The sequence below is a fragment of the Pan paniscus genome, chromosome 20, assembly GCF_029289425.2.
Source record: "Pan paniscus chromosome 20, NHGRI_mPanPan1-v2.0_pri, whole genome shotgun sequence".
In the NCBI taxonomy this organism is placed as follows: domain Eukaryota; kingdom Metazoa; phylum Chordata; class Mammalia; order Primates; family Hominidae; genus Pan; species Pan paniscus.
This window is the reverse complement of record NC_073269.2, coordinates 23,710,844-23,729,803: the sequence shown is the minus strand read 5'-3', so window position 1 is coordinate 23,729,803 and position 18,960 is coordinate 23,710,844. Positions and strand designations below refer to the sequence as shown.

The following is an 18,960-nucleotide window of genomic DNA, read 5'->3' as shown; positions in this document are numbered from 1 at the left end:
GCGCCCCTCAGTCTTGGTGATCGGATAGGCCTTTCCACCTCCAGGCCACCTACCAGAGGCCTAACGCGCCACTCCGGGAAGCCGCCCCGACAGGCCCAGGTGCTGCCTATGGGAGGGGCCCAGGGGCAGGGGTCGCCCTTCAGTCCTGCAAGGCAGACCTGTCCCTTCTGGGCTTTGCCTGTCTCCCTCTGGCCTCCTTCACACCCCAACCCCTCACTCAGCCAGGGCAAAACCCCAGCACCCTCCACCCCCTGCAGTTTATCCAACCTTGGTGTGAAGTCAAAACTGTTTATTAATATTTTTTTGGTGACAAAAGAACTTAAATTGACCGAAAATCAAAAGTTACATTGCCTTGGTACAGTGCGCCTGGGTTTGTCAAGGCTGCTGCTACAAAGCTGGAGAACACAGCACAGGGCGAAGCAGAGGCAAAGCGGCCCAGCCCAACAGCCGGGATGGGGCAGGGAGCGTCCCTCAGGCCGCCACGGGGTCACCGCGGAAACCTACCCGGTGCATGCCTCTACGCGGCCTACCGGAAGAAGGGGAAACCGAAAGCCCTAGAGCAATGGGAATAAATAAGAGTCCCTGCCAGAAGGAAGGTGGCCTTGTGCGTCCCCGTCTGTCCCATGTAGAAGCCGGAATCTGGAGGTGTTCGGATCAGGGCCAGTGACGGCCCCAGGCCCGGGCCAGGGGAAGCTGGAGGCCTGGCCGCCAGGCAGAATGACACCCCAAGCCAGGCGTTCGAGGGGCTGGGGCAGCTCTCCTAAAATGACCCTCTGCCAATGACACCACACCCTCAGTCCCTTCACACAGAACGCGGTAATTTCTGTAACTTGTTTCCTTACCCCCCAGAAGCAGCAATCACCCCATCAGCAAAGTTGCCGGCAGGCAGAGCTCCCAATTTGGGCTTTCGGTGTGCAGCGCTCCGTGTCTAACCGGCACAGGGACTGTCGGTACCTCCTGGGGACGGGGACAGGGACAGGCCCTCTTGTCCTTCCACCAAATCTTCCAAAGGCCCCCGGGAAAAAGCCGTCAATCCGGGAACAGCCACCTTCTCGCCTCCTGGCCACAGGGCCAGTCCTGGCCAAGGCCCCTCGCAATGGGGCCAAAAGTACCTTCCTCACCGGTGCGGGGCCCTGCGCCGAGTCCAGGCGGGAAGCAGCTTGGCTTCTGAGTCCAGCGGAGAACAAGCAGCTTCCAGGCTCGGCGGGCGGCTACCCCAGCAGCCTGATGCCCCGCAGAAAGAAGCCACTGGAAGCTAAAACCAACAACAAAACTCCTCCGGCCGCGGCACAGGTGTTGCTCCTCTTCTCCAGTGGCGCTGGCTTGTTTAAACTGTTTCTGGAAGCTTCTCCAATCTCCCAGGTCCACCGCTAAGATTTTAGAGACAAACTTAGGAAAGTATTCTTCAGTACTCCTTTAAAAGAATCTTGAAAAAAACAAACAGAAAAACCCAAAACACCCTTATTTTCTTTAAATGAAGGCCCTCGGAGAACACAGGCAGCGCGACCTCGGCGCGTCCGGTAGGCGTGTACAGACGCGCCCTCCCGGGGCTCTGCCCCGCACGCTGCTGTCTTTGCAAGGAGCCTGCTCGGGCACAGAAATGCGAAGTTTTTTTTCCTGCTAAGACGTAGTCCCCTTTCAATCAAAGAGAAAAAGAAATAAAAGACAGAGGAAAGGGCTACTCTGAGATGAGGGTCTTCCTCCCTCCGCCCTGGCCGCAGCCCCGGTGGGACGGAGCGGGGCCTCCTGGTGGCCGCGGCTCCCGCGGGCCGGCCCCTCCTCCGCTCCCTCTGCTCCTCGCCGCCGCGGGCCAGCAGGGGGCGCTCGGCCTCGGCTCCTCTCCCTCGTGCGCTCTCCCTTCCTGTTGCTCACACAGTGGTGCTTCAGTTTTAGCAGTGGAAAACAGGTATCCGTTTATTTTTATTTTTTATTACCCAGAATAAGATGCTGATGGACTAAGCCACGTTGCTTAGCTCTTCCGCCGCCACCTGTCAGGAGGGAGAAGGGCAGGAGGCGGTGAGAGGCTGCGACCTGAGCCCCACAGGTACCCAGCACACAGGACAGTGAGGGAGAGCCCGAGCTGCCCTCCCCGACTCTGATGAGGAAACTGAGGTCCCGCGGTGGTCCCCGGAGCAGACAGGATGGGGTAGGGTGGGGTGGGGAGCCACCCTGACTAGCGGTGAAGGGCACAGGCCAAGCTGGCCCTGAGGGCCTATGATCCCCACCAGGCACAGCACACATTTCCAGATACCACCCCTCCAGTGCAGCTCCCTGGGGAGAGCCCCCTCCCATCCTTCTCCTTGAGGCTGGGGTGGGGCCAGGCCTGCCCCAGGGGGGCTTGCCTTTTAATACTGGGACAGCCCCGTCACCCCGCCATGCTGGTAAGCCCGCTCTCCCTGGTACGTGGAGTCCTGTGAGAGCGCCACGTCGATTTGTGATTTAAACTCGTCACCAAGGTAACTGTCCTGAAAGACAAGGTCGGGAGGTAAGCAAGCCACAGGCCAAGGGTGCTCACATCCACCCAGCCCTCAGCAGCCCCAGAGAAAAGAATGGAAAACCCATCCCCAAACTAAGACCCAGGAGACCCACTCTGATGACCCCAGCCCAGGGACAGGTAATTCAGACAGTGGACATGGGCCAGGCCAGCTCTCTGGGGCTCTTCAGAGGGAATGTTTCAGGTGCATAGCCCCACCCTCACTCAGGTAAGTCCCGTCCCAGGGGCGGGCTCACCTGGGACAGCTCCGGCTGGGAGAGGCCGGGCTGGCTCATCTGGGAAGGCTGGCTCATGGAGATGTAGCCCTGCGTCAGGGCGCCCTGAGAGAAGGGCTGTGACGCCACATCCTGGCTGGCTTGGCTGTTGGGGAGGTTGGTCTGGCTGGGTCCAGGAAGCCCAAAGCGGTTCTTCTGGCGTCCCCCACGACCAGTCTTGCCTTTCGGGGTGCCTCGCCCTGAAAGACAGCAGTCCAGGGTGATCCGAAGGAGGCCAGGGCCTCGCAGACAAGCACACCCTCAAGAGCTCTCAGGAGGGCCACACCCAGCCGCAGCCACAGATGCTCACCTGCAGCAGGCCCGTTGGCTTGTCCAAAATAGCCAGGCGGTGGCATGGGTGGCATGACCAGGTTGAAGGGGATGGGAATGTTCATGGCAGCCACGTGGCTAGGGCCGGCACTGATCATGCCAATCTGGTCATGGGTCTGGAAGTACATGCTGGAAGGCCGGCCTGCAAATCACAGTGGAACACGGCAGGTGTCACCTGCCTCGGTCAAACCCCAGCGATGCCCCACCCACCCCACCAGCCAGTCAGCCGGAGCTGCACATCTGTCCTGGCTCTGCCCAGGCTGAAGATGCGGATTCGCAGGACTCCATGTTAACTACAGCAGCCTGCCTGGGGCTGGGTGCTTGGGCAGGCACCTTCCCCGAGGAGAGTCTGCTGGGAATCATTGGCCTACACAGATCTTAAAAACTGAAAATTGGGGCCGGGCGTGTTGGCTCAAGCCTATAATCCCAGCACTCTGGGAAGCCGAGGTGGACCACCTGAGATCAGGAGTTTGAGACCAGCCAGGCCAACATGGCGAAACCTCGTTTCTACTAAAAACACAAAAATTAGCCGGGCATGGTGGTGGGTGCTTGTAATCCCAGCTACTCGGGAGGCCAAGGCAGGAGAATCGCTTGAACCCAGAGGGGGAGGTTGCAGTGAGCCAAGATCACACCACTGTACTCCAGCTTGGGCAACAGAGCGAGACTCGGTCTCCAAAAAAAACAAAAAACAAAAAACACCTGCAAATTGGCCAGGTGCAGTGACTCACGCCTGTAATCCCAGCACTTTGGGAGGCTGAGCAGAAGGACTGCTTGAGGCAGGAGTTTGAGACCAGCCTGGACAACATAGGGAGACCCTGTCTCTAAACAAAAAAAAGAAAATAAATGAAAATCACCCTGCATTTACCAAAGGAAAAAAAAAATCCTTTTTATGAAAATGTTCTATTTGTACTACATGCAGTCCCTGCCCTACCAAAAGGCAAGAAAAAGCTAACTAGCTTGATCACCAGGAAACACAAATGAATAAACTCTGGCTAAAGACAAACACCCCAGGAGTGCTCCGGGGCTAGAGATGCCCTAGGGGCGGGGAGGCCAAGGGAGCCAGGCACCGCCCTTGAGGGGAAGGAAAGATGGGGGCACCTAAAGCTGCAGTCATGGGAACGGCCAGCATCCCGGTGTGAGGACAAGGGGTCGGCCAGGTCCCCTGCTGAGCGACTCACCCTGGCTGCTCCGATCATAGACGGAGCCTGGGATGATGGCCTCCCGGGCATCATACATGGCTGTGGTCATGAAGCGGGCTCCCTGCGAAGGTTTAGATAGGTGAGGAATTTGTCATCTCAACAGAAGGAACAACTTCCCACGGGCCCGGTGGCCTGGGAGGTGGCAGGTATGCAGCTGTGAGGTGTTGACACTGTGCCAGGGGCTCTCCCTGGAGACAGGAGGGAGCTGCTGTCTCATGGCCTCTGGGTCTCGCCTGCCCTCCTTGGCAGACCTGGGCTCTGATGCTGACCCTTGGGCCTCAGCTCAGGAAGCTTCACACCCCCTCACTACCAGGGCACCCCGGGCTTGCAAAGCTTCCAACTGCCCGTGTCCAAGGTCCCAGGCTGCTGCATGCAGCACAGCAGCCCTGAGCCCAATTCCCAGAGGCCACCCAGGACTTAGCGGCTCCAAGCCAAAAATGCCACACACGGCTTGGGAGACAGGAAGTGGGCTGGCCCACCCTCCCCTAGGAGAGCCCACCCTCCCCTAGGAGAGCCCACCCTCCCCTAGGAGAGCCCACCCTCCCCTAGGAGAGCCCTCCCTCAGCTCACGGGCACACGGGCCAAGCTGGCACGTTCCCAGCAGTGTTTTGGGCCCGGGTTTCTCCGTGCTGCCCTGCTGTCCTGTGCAGGCGCTCACCGGGTTGATAGTGTTGACCAGCTTCCGTGGCTTGCTGAACTGCATGAGGCTCTCACGTAGGTTGTTGAGCGGCCCCTCCACCAGCACCTTCTGCTCCTTATAGTAGTTCAGCAGGTGGTTCCAGAGCGGCTGCTTTGATAGTGCCTTCGGGTTGCCCACAATGATGACGCCATACCTGCAACAAGGGCGCAGTGCTGAGTACGCAGGTGGAGAGCTGCCCGTCTCACAGGACGGTCCAAGAGGCAAGGCTGCATTCACTTAGAACCCAAATCCAAGGCAACAGAGGCGTGGACCGGGCAGCAGGCAGGCTGCCAGCCACAGGGACAGGCCCCAGAGCCCAATGCCAAGCCACTGACCCTGCACACGGGTTGATTTTGTGGCCGACTCTAAGCAGCCCCATGGCAGACACCTGGCTGGGTGGATATGTTTGGAGAGAAGACCTGCTGTCAAGAGAGTCGGCCTTCCAGGCACCGGGGCACAGGCGGCCCCACAGGGCCCCCAGCAGGCTGGGGCACTGACCCGATGCCCAGCTCCTCTAGCCCACCTCACGAAGCTGTGGGGGGACCCACCCAATACTGCCCACCAAACAAGAGGGCGCCTTAGAAAGAGGGAGTAACCAATGACAAAGCCATGGTGACCTAGAGGAGAACCACCGCGCATGAGAGCCGGAAGGAGCGCCAGGCTCTCTCCCTGTGCTGGGTGGAGCCACAGGCCAGGTCCCCCCGACTTCCAGCTGGTGAATGGGTCCTTGCTGTCTAGTGTTTTTTTTTCCCTTTGGAGACAGAGTTTTGCTCTTGTTGCCCAGTGGCTGGAGTGTAATGGCGCAATCTCGGCTCACCACAACCTCCTCCTCCCAGGTACAAGCGATTCTCCTGTTTCAGCCTCCCAAGTAGCTCAGATTACAGGCATGTGCCACCACGCCCGGCTCATTTTTTTGTATTTAGTAGAGAGGAGGTTTCACCATGTTAGGCTGGTCGAGAACTCCTGACCTCAGGTGATCCACCTGCCTCGGCCTCCCAAAGTGCTGGGATTACATGTGTGAGACACCATGCCCGGCCTGATGTCTAGTTTTATGTGGGATGACAGAATGGACACCTTGTTCTCGGGGTCCCTTCTGCTATCATCAGTTCACAAAAGTTGTATTTTAGAACCAAAAATAGTGGACAGGACCAAAACTTACAGCCTCTCAGATTAAACAACTTGACAGACACACACAAGATTTATTTTGAATCAGACCAGAAGGGCCTGGAAAAATACGTCCTGCTGGGCTGAGGCACAGGGGCCACAGCAAACCCCCAGGACACGGAAACAAAGATCTCTCCAGTGAGACATCGTTTCTCAACTGCTGCTCAGAGTCCTCTGACCTCTGGCCCTGGCAACCCCCAACCCTAGCCCCAAATTCCCTGGGAAGTGAGGACCGACGAGAGCGGCTGGGCAGCACGCAGCAGGCAGCCTCCCTACCTTGCTCTGGTCAGGGCCACGTTCAGACGCCTGGGGTCATTTAAAAAGCCAATGCCTTGGTGCTCGTTGGCCCGCACACAGGACAGGATGATGAAGTCCTTCTCGCGTCCCTGAAAGGCGTCCACACTGGCGATCTCCACCTCCTGGAAGGGAGCTTTGTGGTCACTATCAGCCAGCAGGCTGCCTTCCCAGTCCCCCCAAAATGCAGGAAACACACCAAGACCCACCCTCAAATCCCACCCGGGAGCTTGGGGCCTGGCGCCTGCTCACCGCACCTAGGGGCTGTCCTGGCTCTGCTGCCATTTCGTTTTGTTTTCTTTTTTTAGAGACAGGATCTTGCTCTGTCACCCAGGCTAGAGTACAGTGGTACGATCTCAGCTCGCTGCAGCCTTGACCTCCCAGGCTCAGCTGATCCCACCTCAGTCTCCTGAGTAGCTGGGACCATAGACACATGCCACCATACCCAGTTATTATTTTTTTTTTTGGTGGAGGCAGGGTCTCCCTATGTTGCCCAGGTTGGTCTGGAACTCCTAGCCTCAAGCGACTTCCCTGCCTCAGCCTCCCAAAGTGCTGGGACTCCAGGTGTGGGCCATGACACCTAGCCTGTTCTCATTTAGCCACGGAGATTTGTTTCTCAGCACTAAGAGCACACGTGCTCATCCCAGAGAACCTGAGCCGTGCTCAAAAACAGAACAGAAACCACTGCCATGTGGCCACTCAGACTCAGCACTTGGGCTCATTTCCCCATGGAGGCAGAGCTGTGCCTCCTCCCCACACACCCGCAGTGGGTGTTTCATCCAGGTGTCAATAAAGGTGTGAACACCACAGTCTCCACAGCACAACATCCAGTGTGTGGCAGGCACAGACCACTGCCGTTCCACCTTGGACTTATTTCAACTGTCCCGAGAAAACACCTTGATGTGCCAATCTCAGCCCATGTTTCTGATCCCTGTGACGTATTTCTCAAAGTCTCTGTCCTGATCATGTGGAATTTCGCAGGGTCTGTGGGGATATGCTGTCTGTGCCCTCCCCAGAGGGTGGGCCAGCTGGTGCTTCCTGGGCCATTCTGAGCTCCAGCCAGGACGGGCCCCTCTTGGGGGGTAACTTAAAGGTCAAGGGTCAATACCCCTGCATGGCCCAGAAGACCAAGTGTGCCCGAGGGCGCGGCGCACCTGGTAGAGCTTGGTGTGCAGGGAGCCGCTGAACTGCATGTACTGCACCAGGTAGGAGCGCTGGCCCTCGTAGGGCGTGATGATGCCAATCTGGTCCGGCTTGGCGCCCGCCTTCAGCAACTTCGTGGTGATCTTCTCCACGTTCGCAGCCTCGGTCCTAAGAAACCCAGGCTCTCAGTGCTGGGCTCCACCTGTGGGATCCCGAGCCCTGAGGCTGGAGGCCGTGAGGGGTGCAGACACAACACCCTGCGGGAAGGCAGCTGCCATCACTGGCGTTTGCACAGCTGAGCTTCCCCAGCCTTCACCAGGGGAGTCTCGAGGGGCAGAAAAGGCTGCCATGTGGGATTAGCAAGTATCTGCCCAATAAAAAACAAGTACAATGGAAAAGGAGGCAGAAACAACACGGTTTAGAGTCTAAACAGGCTAAACAGGAAATGAAGGCAAAAAAAGTTTCAGTCCCATGTTAAAAATAAGTAGAATGGGTCAACAACCTCTCAAGCTGTCCCCAAGACCTGCAGACGCCGGTGGGCCTGTCCCTGCTCACCTGTTCAGGTAGGAGGTGCCCGAGCTGGCAATCTCCTCTTGGCCCTGGGTCACGTAGAAGAACATCGGTTTATCGGGTTGGGGCCACTGGAAGTCAAATCCCTTCTTCACACGATCCGCTGTGAGGGGAGGGAAAGAAGTAACACTTCAAAAGCCCTAGCCCGCCTCAAATGAGTTCAGACACAGCGCAATGTAGTTGCTACGCTACAGTGCTGCAGGTCCTGGGGCAGAAGACTTCGATCTGTGAGGCCCTGGTGAGGTCACCTGAGCCGGTCCCCTGGCCAGAGATGCCCAGGATTGGGCAAGGCTGAGGAGAGGCCACCGAGAGCACCATGGCCAGCACAGAGCTGGCTCAGCCCCTGAACAGGGAACAGGGTCTCAGCCAGGGCTTTCTTGCAGCCTGGATCTCTGCCAACCCCAGGATACAGGATATTCTCCTGCTTCCTTCCAGAAGCTTGCCTTAAAGGCGCCACAGCCCCTACAACTGACTTGTGTGTGACACTGTTGAGCCAACTGTGTCCCCCTGCCCTGCAGCCTTGTCCATTCCTGCTGAGGGCCTGTGGACCGGTGGCTCTGCCTCTGGGCTCCCTCCTGGGCCGGAGCCCAACACTGCAGCTGGGGGGCCGGGGCGTCCTGCCGTGTGAGCAGCCACTTTCTTCGGGCTCTTCATGCTCATCTTGGCTTTTCTGGGCCCTGTTGCGTTTCCTTAAAACTGTAAAACCAGTTTTGCAATTCACAGGTGCCCTCCTCACTCTACTGGGAGCTTCCATCAGTGGAGAAAACCGGTGTTTTTACACAGCACCAGCCTGACATGGACAGAGGAAGCCAGACACGCCAGGACACATCATATGATCCCACGTCGAGCTGAAAATGAGGCCAAGTGGATCACTGTTGTTACAGCGAGCGCAGGGGCCGCCGGATGAGCTCAGAAGTCCCTCAGCCCAGGGGCTGCTGTGGATGCGCACCCCTGGACGGTGGCCACCTGCAGGGATGAGGCGGCTTCTCACAGCTGGTCAGGTGGTTCTGGGTTCAGGTGCTGGCTATCCAAATATGCTCACTTAGTAACCACTCATTGAGCCAGACACTTGTAATGTGGCCACATGTTTACATTTCAATAGAGAATTTCCTAAAATGTACTTCCTGGGTGTGAACTATGTGCTGTGCATCAATTAGAGAGCAGTGTGCACCAGCGTCCGCCCTCTGGGCCGATGCCCTGGGGACCATGAGGGGTCTGAGCCTGCGCCGAGCCACGCCTTTCCCAGCCAGCGCTCAGACACCCCAGAGCACAAGCGAGGTCTCTGCGGCCTTGTGTTTTCAGCCTTGCCATGCGCTGGGAACAGCGGTGTCCCTGCGATGTCAATAGTGGCATCAACTCCCAAGACCTACCGCTAGGCAAAGAGTGGTGTGGCCCAACCCAGGGGGTGGGCTCTGAGCCTCACTTTCTCCTGTAACTAGGCCTGACAATACCAACCTCACAGGTTTGGAGTTCATGAGGTGCTGTGTCGGCAGCTTTCAGGACCCTTTACACTCTCAAAAGTTAGGGAGTCCAAACAGCTTTTGTTTATTGGATAACTGTATTCTCTAAACTTGGAAATTTAAAAAACATATTAATTCATTTAAAAATAACCCATTACATGTTAGTTATTTCTCCAAAAATAAGCTAAGTAAGAAGAGTGGTCCTGTCTCCCATTTCTGCAAATCTCCTTACTATCTGGCTGAATCGGAGACAGCTGGGCCCTGGGGTCCACCTCTGCTCAGTCCACCCTCCTGGGCTCTGGGGATGCTGTGGGGAAGCCAGGCCTCATGGATGCCTGAGGCTGGAAAGGGAGATGGGTTTGTTTTTACAGCCTTTCTGCATGGCTGGGAGTCTCCAGCCCTGAGGCCACATCAAGCTGGACAAAGGTGGGTTTCCGCAGGCCTGTGACAACTCTTTGCCACTCCATCCCCATGTGACTTCGTGACACTCCGTTGGTCATTCAGGAAGGATCTCCCACCGAGTCAAGTAGGTCTTCCAAAGGCTGACACATTTCACCGGCAATGGTGGAAACATTCCATCTGTCACCCCCACAGACCTCACCAGAAAAGTCTCTAGGTGTTAGGAAGACACCAAACTCATGGCAAGCGACGTTAAGCTTTCCAAAATTCTGGTTTTCACTTGAATTTTACTACTGTAACAGATGTTGCCACTAGTTCTCCATGAAGCGACAGGTTCGATCATTTTTGGAAAAAGTCTGCCCAACACCTTGGGGTGAATACCCAGGGTGTGTCCACAAGGCCTTCCTTCAAGCGCCGGCATACCCAAAGGTGTCACGAGAAATTTTATCTGGTCACAGTGAAACACTCGAGGCTTAGTAAGATGTACTGTTCACTTCCTCATCCAGGGCGTTTCTTACTGTGATCCGGGCACAGTCTGGCTGCTCTGGGCCGACTCTTGCAGAAGCACCAGTGGGTCACCAGCAGTGTGAGCGTCAGCAGAGTGAAAAAGGGCAGGTGAGGCCTCTGTGTTATCCAGGGAAGCCGGACACGGTCTTGCGGGCCCCAGGGGCTCAGGCCCTGAGAACAGCTGTTCTTCATGAAGCACTGAATGCACGGCCCACGTTAAGGCCCGGGCTCAGCTCCCCTAACAGCCTGTCCTGGCTGCTGTGCATGCTGCCACATGAGGCTTGGATGAACTCTCAGGCAATGACTGAGTTTTACAGAGGACACAGGCTCCCCACATGCCCCAGAGACACCACTTGATCCAAGACCATGCCACCAAGACCTTGGGCACAAAGTGCCCTGACCTCAAGCAGTGGCTATGTGAAGCCGCTCAGGGGAAACTGATGGGCCAGTTCCTTCTCCCCAGTCCACATTCCCTTGATGCCACTTCTCTGTAGAAGCCCCTGCCCTGGGCAGAGCCCCATTACCTGCAGTGACACCATTCTGGAGGGAGCCCTCGTAGAAGATGTTGGATGGGAAGGCGCTGAGTGCAGGGTGCATCCGGTACTGGACCTGCAGGCGGATGGGCCGGATGCCCAGCACCACCAGGCGCTCGAAGAGCGACTGTGACAGCCCGGCCTTGGCCGCCTTCTTGCACATCACCACTGGGCCCAGCTGGCAGTGGTCGCCTACAAGGATCAGCTGTAGGAACAGGGGCCCCCACAAGTCAAGAACCTCAGGTGTGAATCGGCCTCAACACACACTAGCAAGGAAGTAGGGGCCCCAGGATGCACAGGACACCACCTGGCCACAGGGGCATTGCTCACCACGCACACTGGACGTGCAGCTGGCAGAACCCACCCTCTATAAACCCCTCAGGGAGCCCCCAGTGTGCGCGCACTCTGCTGGGCATCCTACGTCAATACAAGGTGTTTTAAAAGACAAACACCAAGAATCACACACACGAGTTTTCACACAGGAGGGCAGGGGAGGCAGCCCACCTGCTTGGCCCCGAGGACCACGGGAACCATGCACTCCGGCTCGGTGGCCTGGGTGCTTTCGTCGATTAAAATGGAGCGGAACTGCATCTTGGCCAGCCTCGGGTCACCGGCGCCCACACATGTGCAGCAGATGACATCTGCGTTCTGGGGAAGGGTGCAGAGGCATCAGGGCACCTGCACTGTAAACGCCACCAGACCCCGGAGGGCAGGTGGGACAGAACACAGAAGCTCTCCTGTTTCTCACCCTCCCTGACACTATAAAAAACAAGCTGTCCCTCAGGACAAGATACATGGTCCAGGCTGTGGTGATTACAAACTTTTAAGATCCTTAAACGGTCATGTTTCACAGAAGACAACCTCTCCACACCAAGAGCTCTGCGCCTCACGACAGCCTCCAAGGGGCAGTGCTGAGCTGCTGGAACCTGCACTCAGGCTGATTCTAGTTCAGGCTGGTTGGTTATGAAAGAGCAGGAGTGTTCTAGATCCACTGCCGGATCCCAGTAGAGGCTGGCAGGGAGTGGAGACTCCCTAGAAGACCGTGTTCCAGGCAGCGAGATGTCCCTAATTTACTGTACAACTGAGCGCAGAGAGGCCAAGTAGAGAGCATCTAGGTTCTCTTTCCAGAAGCAAAGCAACAATTCAAATAGGTGCTTTGGCCCAAACAAAAACCATCAGGCCGCCAGCCCACAGGCCCTTTTGCAGGCAGGAGGGGCACTCACCATCAGCAGCTCTCTCTCTGCGGTGCGCTTCAAGGCCCGGTACCGCTTCTCGTCGGCAGACGACAGCTCCCCAGTCTCGTCTTTCAGCTGCTGCAGCTTCTGCAGCTCAGGCATGCTGGAAGCACATGCGGGTCAGCAGGGTGCCTGAGTTCTGTACATGTCACCCGCAGAAGCTCAGGGACCAACTGGGAGGGATGGACTCGACACACACCTGTCCATGTTCCTGATCTGGTTGTGCAGGGCCAGAAAAGACACCGGGGAGTCGATGGCCTCACGGCTCTTGGCGCAGAGGCGCACGACCTTTAGCCCCGTCTGGTGGATCTTCTCCGTTAGCTGGTCCACGGCGATGTTGCTCGGAGCACACACCAGCACCGGCCTGCAACACCATTGGGGCAGCTCAGTGCTTACCCAGAGGAAGCTCGGTGAACGTAGTAAGCCAAGACTCTGTTTTTTGAGACAGGGTCTTGCTCTGTTGCCCAGGCTGGAGTGCAGTGGTGTGATCTCAGCTAATTGCAGCCTCAACATCCTGGGCTCAAGCAATCCTCCCACCTCAGCCTCCTGAGTAGCTGGGACCACAGGTGCACGCCACTACCCCCAGCTAATTTCTGAATTTTTTTTTTGTAGAGACGTCTCACCCTGTTCAGGCTGGCCTTAAACTCCTGTCATTTTTAACAGGCAGTAATGACACGATGCCGAAGGAGCTCAGATCCAGACAGCCCAGGCTTCACAGCTCTACCCACCGCAAGCAATGCCAAGGCTGGAACTTGCACCATCCCGCCACGCTATAAAGTGCCGCACACGGAACTCACGCTGCTGCAGCCATGCCCCCCCTGCCCCCAGTTTTCTAAACCAGTAGCAGACCTGGTTACTAAAATGCAATCCTAAGGTTGGAGCTGACACGAATAATGTCACATAGAGAGCGGTAGGCGCCACGGCGACACTACCCGCCACGTGCTCTCTTCGGTGTGACAGAGCCCAAGGCTCCCAGCACCAGGCCTTCCATCTGGCCACCCTAAAGCCCTCCCGGGTCTTGCCCGCAAGGGCCATGTCAGCCCTACCCGTTGCCTTGCCGGGCCAGGTGGTAGACGATGGTGGCCGACGTCACCGTCTTCCCCGTGCCTGGCGGGCCCTGGATCAGGCTCAGCGGTCTTTGCAGCACAGTCTTCACGGCATAAACCTTCAATACAAGCGGCCGTTAGGGGCAGCCTCCGCTTGCGTCCCGGCCCATGGGCGAGGCCCCGCGCGCTGAGGACGGCGCGCACCTGGGAGTGGTTGAGGTCGGGGAGGCCCTGCGCCGTGAAGCGCTTGGGCAGCTGGCACTTGATGATTACGTCCTCCACCTCGTGGCCCAGCAGCTTGTGGTAGATGTAGCCAGACACCGAGGTCTCATCCACGGCAAACGTTTTCAACGCGCTCTGCATCCTGTGAGGAGGGTTTGGGGTTGGCGACACGCACAGCTGTGGCCGCCTCTCCGGCATCCTGAGTTTGCAGAGCTGGGTGGGGAACCCCACTCCACAGTGACGGGGAGGGCTCATAAAGATGCCACACGTGGCAACCAGGGAACAGGGGGCAGTGATGGGAGAAGACGTACCTGTCAAAGGAGGTCGACTTCCACACAAAATCCACCTGGAAGTTGTGAGTCACCTCCACAGGTGCACCCACGCTGCTCCGCAGCTCAATGGCGATCTCATCGCCATAATCTGTGTGCTGAGTTAAGTTTGCATCCTTGTCAAAAGCCGGGCTGACCTTTCTGGGCCACCCTTGGTACACGCTCTTTAAACAGCGTTTTTAAAATTTAGTTACTTAAGACACCGCTGGCTCTGCACCAAACGCTAAAAACGTGCAGCCAACACCAGACCAGAGACCAGAAGAACAGCATCCTTGAAGAAAGACTCTACCTCACCATGAGCCGGTGTCCCACCCCCAGCCAGCCCGGAGTTCCTCCTTGCCACTCCCAGCCACCCATCTAGGCCCCTTTCAGAGACGGAGAGGGCGGCAGTGAAGCCAGCAGCGCTCACCAGCAGGGAGCAGCCACATCCCGGGCCCCAGGACCTCGCCGGGAGCTCCTGCACATGTGGCCAGCAGGGGCAGGCAGAGCTCGCAGAACCCAGCTTTGGCCACAGCAGCTCTTCTCACAGTTCCACGGAAACAATGCCCCTCCCAGTATGGCCAAGCAAAGGGCTCCACATACACAAGCAACCTGCCCTCCAGGAGGCTGTGGCCGGTAGGCAACACCCTTCCCTTGACCCCGAGCCCCAAAACCGGTCTCACGTGTTCAGGATGAGCTTGTCAGGCCCAGGGTGGGTGTGGGAGACAACTCTCCCTACCCCTATGGAGGCCACCGCTGAATGGTCAGGCCCCAGCAGCATTGGCCAGTCACCAAGAGGCAGCCTGAGTCTGACCCGCGGTGTCTTCTCCCAGGACTCCTCCCTGCCCCAAGCCTCTGACTGCACCTGTGCCTTACAGCTGCCCCACTCTGGCCGGCAGGCTGCGTCACCATGAGGTCACTGCACATTCCCAAACATGGCCTGGGAGCAAGTGTGTGCTCAGAGGGTCTGCATGTGACCACTGGCTTCTGGAACCTCTGTGTGCAGAGTCAGCGTCCAGGTAAGGCGCTCCTGCAGCCACATTAACCTCCAGAGTCAGTCCAGGGACGTGCCACACAAGCGGCATACATTAACTTCCAGAGTCAGCCCAGGGACGCGCGCCACACAAGTGGCATCACCATCACCATTCGGGCAGAGGGGAAGCAACCATACAACCAGCTGTCCCCTGAAGGTGAAGGCCCTGTGATTCTCCTAAGAGCAGTGGAGGGCGATGCCAACCAGCACCCACCACAGAGCATGAGATGCTGGCCCAGCAGTGAGCATCAAATCCACAGTGGCCTCCACCTGATGCCCCCACTTTCCTCTCCCACCAGCCGGCCCCACCCTCTTCACATGAAGGATACTATCAGGGACCTTGATGACGTGGCCGATCCCTTTCCACAGGGGCGCAAGGTCCCCTTTGTACCGCAGGCATATCTCATCCCCCTGCATGAGCCGCATGTCTTGCGGTAAAAAAGTGAGAGAGGTGGCCATTTTAACCCACGCCGTCGCTTCCACCAGGGAGAGTTCAAATTAAGGGGCACTTTACAAGGGTGGAACTAGGAATTTATGCTACTTATGGTCACAAATATTTTAAAACTTAAAATCACCTCTTAACCAAATTATGACTAAATCCTCATTACCAGAGTCAGTCTTGGGCAAAGTGAAGTAGGCGATTCTCTTCTTGTTAAGGCCCAGGTCCCACCTGACAGTGATGTTATCTTGAGTCTGAGCACATGAAAAACAAGAGCCCCGGTTAGCCTCCAGCACAGGCCCGGGCCTGGCCTCCACATGCCCGAGGCCCCATGAGGCGGGCCCTACAGCAAGCCTCTGCCGTGAGAGCAGGCGCCGTGAGTGGCACCTGCAGCCCCAAATGCCACCAAGGGCACATCTGAAAGAGAAGCCATTAGGAGTCCCCGGAACACACACAGGCCAATCCCGTCTGGAGGCTTCACCGCACACCAGAGGCCTCCATGGCCAGGGAGCAGCTGCTGTGGGAGGGAGGAAGAGAGAGAGGAGGGGAGGGAGGGACAGAAAGAGGAGGGGAGGGAGGGAGGGGAGGTCAGCGCTCCAGGGCTCCCGTTGCCTAAATGTGGTCTTCACAGGGATCACGCCTGAGTCTAACTCTCGCAACTGTGGGCAAAGCTGTGGACCCCACTGGGAAAGATGTGTTGGATTTAAACAGAAAACACTGAGGCTGATGTCAGATCTGAGGGCGGGGGCCCAGACCACCGGGCTGCCAGGCCTGGATCCGCAAGCTCCAACTCTCAGGTGTCGCGGCTGCAGCCCACATCAGCTCCCACAGCCTGGAGAGAAAACCTCCCTCTGGAAGCCTGAGGAGAGAGCTGTGAGAGCCAGAACCCAGCCCAGGCCAAGCCCTCTCGCACACATCACCTGGGACTCCTTCAGCTTCTTGTCGTAGTCGGCCTCCAGCTTGACCAGGGGCCCGAATATGTTCTGGTACTGGTAGGCGTCCTCGTACCGCAGGAGGACATGCTGCGGCTCCTCGTCCACCCCCGGCTTCTCCAGGTCCTCCAGCGTGGCAGAAGGGTTTTCCTAAAAGACAACAACACCGTGCCACACTCGTCCTGTTTTTCCCTACATGCAAATGAACGAGGGCGCAGAGGCACCAGAGGGATGGAGCACACATGCCGCTTCTCAGAATGGGCCATGGTGGGTGGCATGGAGGGGTTCTGGTGCAGCCCCACCTGCAAGGAGAACCCTGGGAACGGGAACTCCATGCCACACAGGGAGCTGCACACCTGCCTGGCCCATGCCTGGGCCTCAGCTGCTGCTCCGCACCCCAGCGGGGTTCCGGTACTTGGGTGAACCTGCCTACAAAGCCCCAGGCGCCAGCCTGCCACACTGTCCACAGCAGAGGGCACCTTCAGAGCCAGCTGCTTCCTCCAAGTATGCCCAGCTTGTGAACGAGAGCAGCTAACCCGCCTCGCAGGCTGCCACAAAGACCACCGGTTTCTCTCGCTGTGTCCACAGCCCGGGAGGCCTGTCTCCCACGTCTGCTAACCCTGAGCCAGACCAACATGGGCCCGCAGCTCTTCCCCTGGGGGCCAGCTCCCTCAGTGAGTGCCATGCTGGTGGGGACAGGACATTTTCTGGGCTGTTCAGATATAAACGGGAATCATGAAATCATCTGGCAACCGGAAAATCCAAGTGGAAAGGTATCCAGCTGAACAATGCTTAAAAAAATATTTTAACTTGCACTTCAGTTCCTATGTGAGATTTCTGACTGAATGGGAGGCAAATGAAAACTTCTAGCCTAGTTATTAGAACTACTTTATCACAAAATCCTAAACAGCTGGAAGCACAGAAAGGCTTCCGTGGGGAAAAGTGAGGGCTGTCTGTTGAAGGAGGGCCAGGCACCCACTACTTGACCCGGCACCCTCTCCTCTCCCCTCTGTCTCAGCTGACTGTGCCGACCTCGACACCAACCTATTTCCCCAGGACATTCTCGCAGCCCACCTGTCTGGGCAGGTTCAGGCTCTGCAGGACAAGTCTGCCCACAGCCAGCCCCATTCTTCCCCTCCCACCACCCATCCTCACCCCGGCAAGACAAGAAAAATTCCAGCAGCCAGAGCTTTCCTTTCCCCAAGGCCAGGATCTTCTCGGTCAGGTAAGGCTGCCTGGATGGAAGGTGACCAAGGTGCCCTGAGGTCATTCCACGTAGAGGTGGCAGAGGTCTGCCTGAATTCCTTTCAGAGAATCTCCAGCGGTCTCACTGGGTCAAGCCGTCTCTGAAGACACTCCCCTCCCCGCAACCAGAAACCACACGAAGGCACGGGTCGGCCCGCTGGGCAGCCCCACCTTCCACAGCTCCTCCAGCTTGTTGATCTGCTGTGCCGTGATCTGGCGTGCCCGCAGCTGCTCCTGCTCGGAGGGGATCTTGACCAGCCAGGACAGGAAGCAGCGGTCCTGGATCAGCGGCTGCCACTGCGAGCTGTCCCAGTTGATGTCCTTGAGGCTGCTCTGGCTGGCACAGGGCTGCCTGCAGAGCGGGAGGGGGCCGTGAGGACCAGCTCCCGTTCCTGAAGCCCCGGAGCAGGGAGGGCCCCCTCCCATGCTGACCTTTCACCCAAAGGGGCGTGCCCTGCATTTTATTATGTGATCACATTACCTTCAAACTGTTAGTAATAAATCGCATCTCCCCGTGCACTTGAGCTCTGAACTCTTAAAACTCAGAACAGACTTTGTTTTTACAGAATTGTTTTTATGACTTAGCCAGAACGCCCCAAAAGAGTTACACGGTACTGCCGACTCCTTAACAAGCCTCAGCCCCTAAACGCTCTCATGCCTCACCCTTCAGCAAAAACCATCTTTGGAGGACAACTCCCTGGAGTTAGAGCCACGGCTGGGCTGGGCTGGGCTGGGCTGGGCCAAGGCTTGTGAGGAGACGGCTGGAGCTTAAAGGTCACCCCCAGGAGACATCTGGGGACCACTCACCTACACAGCAGCACCACCACTGAGTCAGCTTTGGCCGGGATGAAGCCGAGGAGGAAGACGTTGCGACAGCCGCAGTTGTAGCACTCCAGGACTGTCTCCCCCAGGGGCCCGTCCTTGTGCAGGGTCACCTCTTTGCATTTTGCCCTCACAAGGTGATTTACAATGTGGCTGAAACCAGGAAATGATAAACGGTTAACACCCAAAATTTGGCTTTTCACCACTTCCAATTTTCGGGCCCCTGTTAAAAGTTCCGGTACCGTTCACGGTCCATTAGCAGAGGCAGTCACACCTCATCCATCTGGCATCTCTGGGGACCAGCCCTCCCCCAAAAGCTCCCCACTGAGCACAAAAATCAATCCCAACTTGAACCACTTTAAGGAAAACTTCCTTAACACGGTTCACATAGTTCCTGCCTTTTTTAAAAATCCTGCTTTCTTAAATCCAACTTATCAGGCCTAATTTAACCCATTGTTGGCCCAGGGCTGCTGTGGGGTCAGAGACATTTCCCACAAGGCCCCAGCCCCTTCTTTCCAAGGTCAACCCCCGCCACCATCTTCTGTGGCTTCTTCTGAAATCACTCCTCAGAGGCCCTGTGCCTACTTCCAGGAGCAACAGTCCCTCCTGCTTTGCTGCAGGCCGGGAAATCTGATAAGCAGGCGACTGGAAA

At 57.2% G+C, this 18,960-nt stretch overlaps 1 protein-coding gene across 2 annotated transcripts in view; it reads right to left on the bottom strand.

The window, feature by feature from the left end:
• Positions 1 to 274: 274 nt before the first annotated feature.
• Positions 275 to 18,960, bottom strand: part of UPF1 (UPF1 RNA helicase and ATPase) — a 36,334-nt gene continuing 17,648 nt past the window's right edge. The window contains exons 4-24 of one of the 2 annotated variants that reach the window (XM_034945601.3): positions 18,294 to 18,461; positions 17,658 to 17,838; positions 16,230 to 16,391; positions 15,446 to 15,563; positions 15,200 to 15,298; positions 13,841 to 13,949; positions 13,512 to 13,671; positions 13,308 to 13,426; positions 12,461 to 12,625; positions 12,250 to 12,364; positions 11,531 to 11,674; positions 11,018 to 11,231; positions 8,113 to 8,230; positions 7,569 to 7,725; positions 6,397 to 6,539; positions 4,936 to 5,110; positions 4,257 to 4,338; positions 3,059 to 3,220; positions 2,731 to 2,948; positions 2,343 to 2,465; positions 275 to 1,988 (exon numbers count right to left, since the gene is read on the bottom strand). In XM_034945601.3, the coding sequence (XP_034801492.1) occupies positions 2,346 to 2,465; positions 2,731 to 2,948; positions 3,059 to 3,220; positions 4,257 to 4,338; positions 4,936 to 5,110; positions 6,397 to 6,539; positions 7,569 to 7,725; positions 8,113 to 8,230; positions 11,018 to 11,231; positions 11,531 to 11,674; positions 12,250 to 12,364; positions 12,461 to 12,625; positions 13,308 to 13,426; positions 13,512 to 13,671; positions 13,841 to 13,949; positions 15,200 to 15,298; positions 15,446 to 15,563; positions 16,230 to 16,391; positions 17,658 to 17,838; positions 18,294 to 18,461 (2,929 nt within the window). In that variant the 3' untranslated portion in view covers positions 275 to 1,988; positions 2,343 to 2,345. The remainder of the gene's footprint in view (positions 1,989 to 2,342; positions 2,466 to 2,730; positions 2,949 to 3,058; positions 3,221 to 4,256; positions 4,339 to 4,935; positions 5,111 to 6,396; positions 6,540 to 7,568; positions 7,726 to 8,112; positions 8,231 to 11,017; positions 11,232 to 11,530; positions 11,675 to 12,249; positions 12,365 to 12,460; positions 12,626 to 13,307; positions 13,427 to 13,511; positions 13,672 to 13,840; positions 13,950 to 15,199; positions 15,299 to 15,445; positions 15,564 to 16,229; positions 16,392 to 17,657; positions 17,839 to 18,293; positions 18,462 to 18,960) is intronic. The other variant, XM_034945602.3, reaches the window with a different exon arrangement.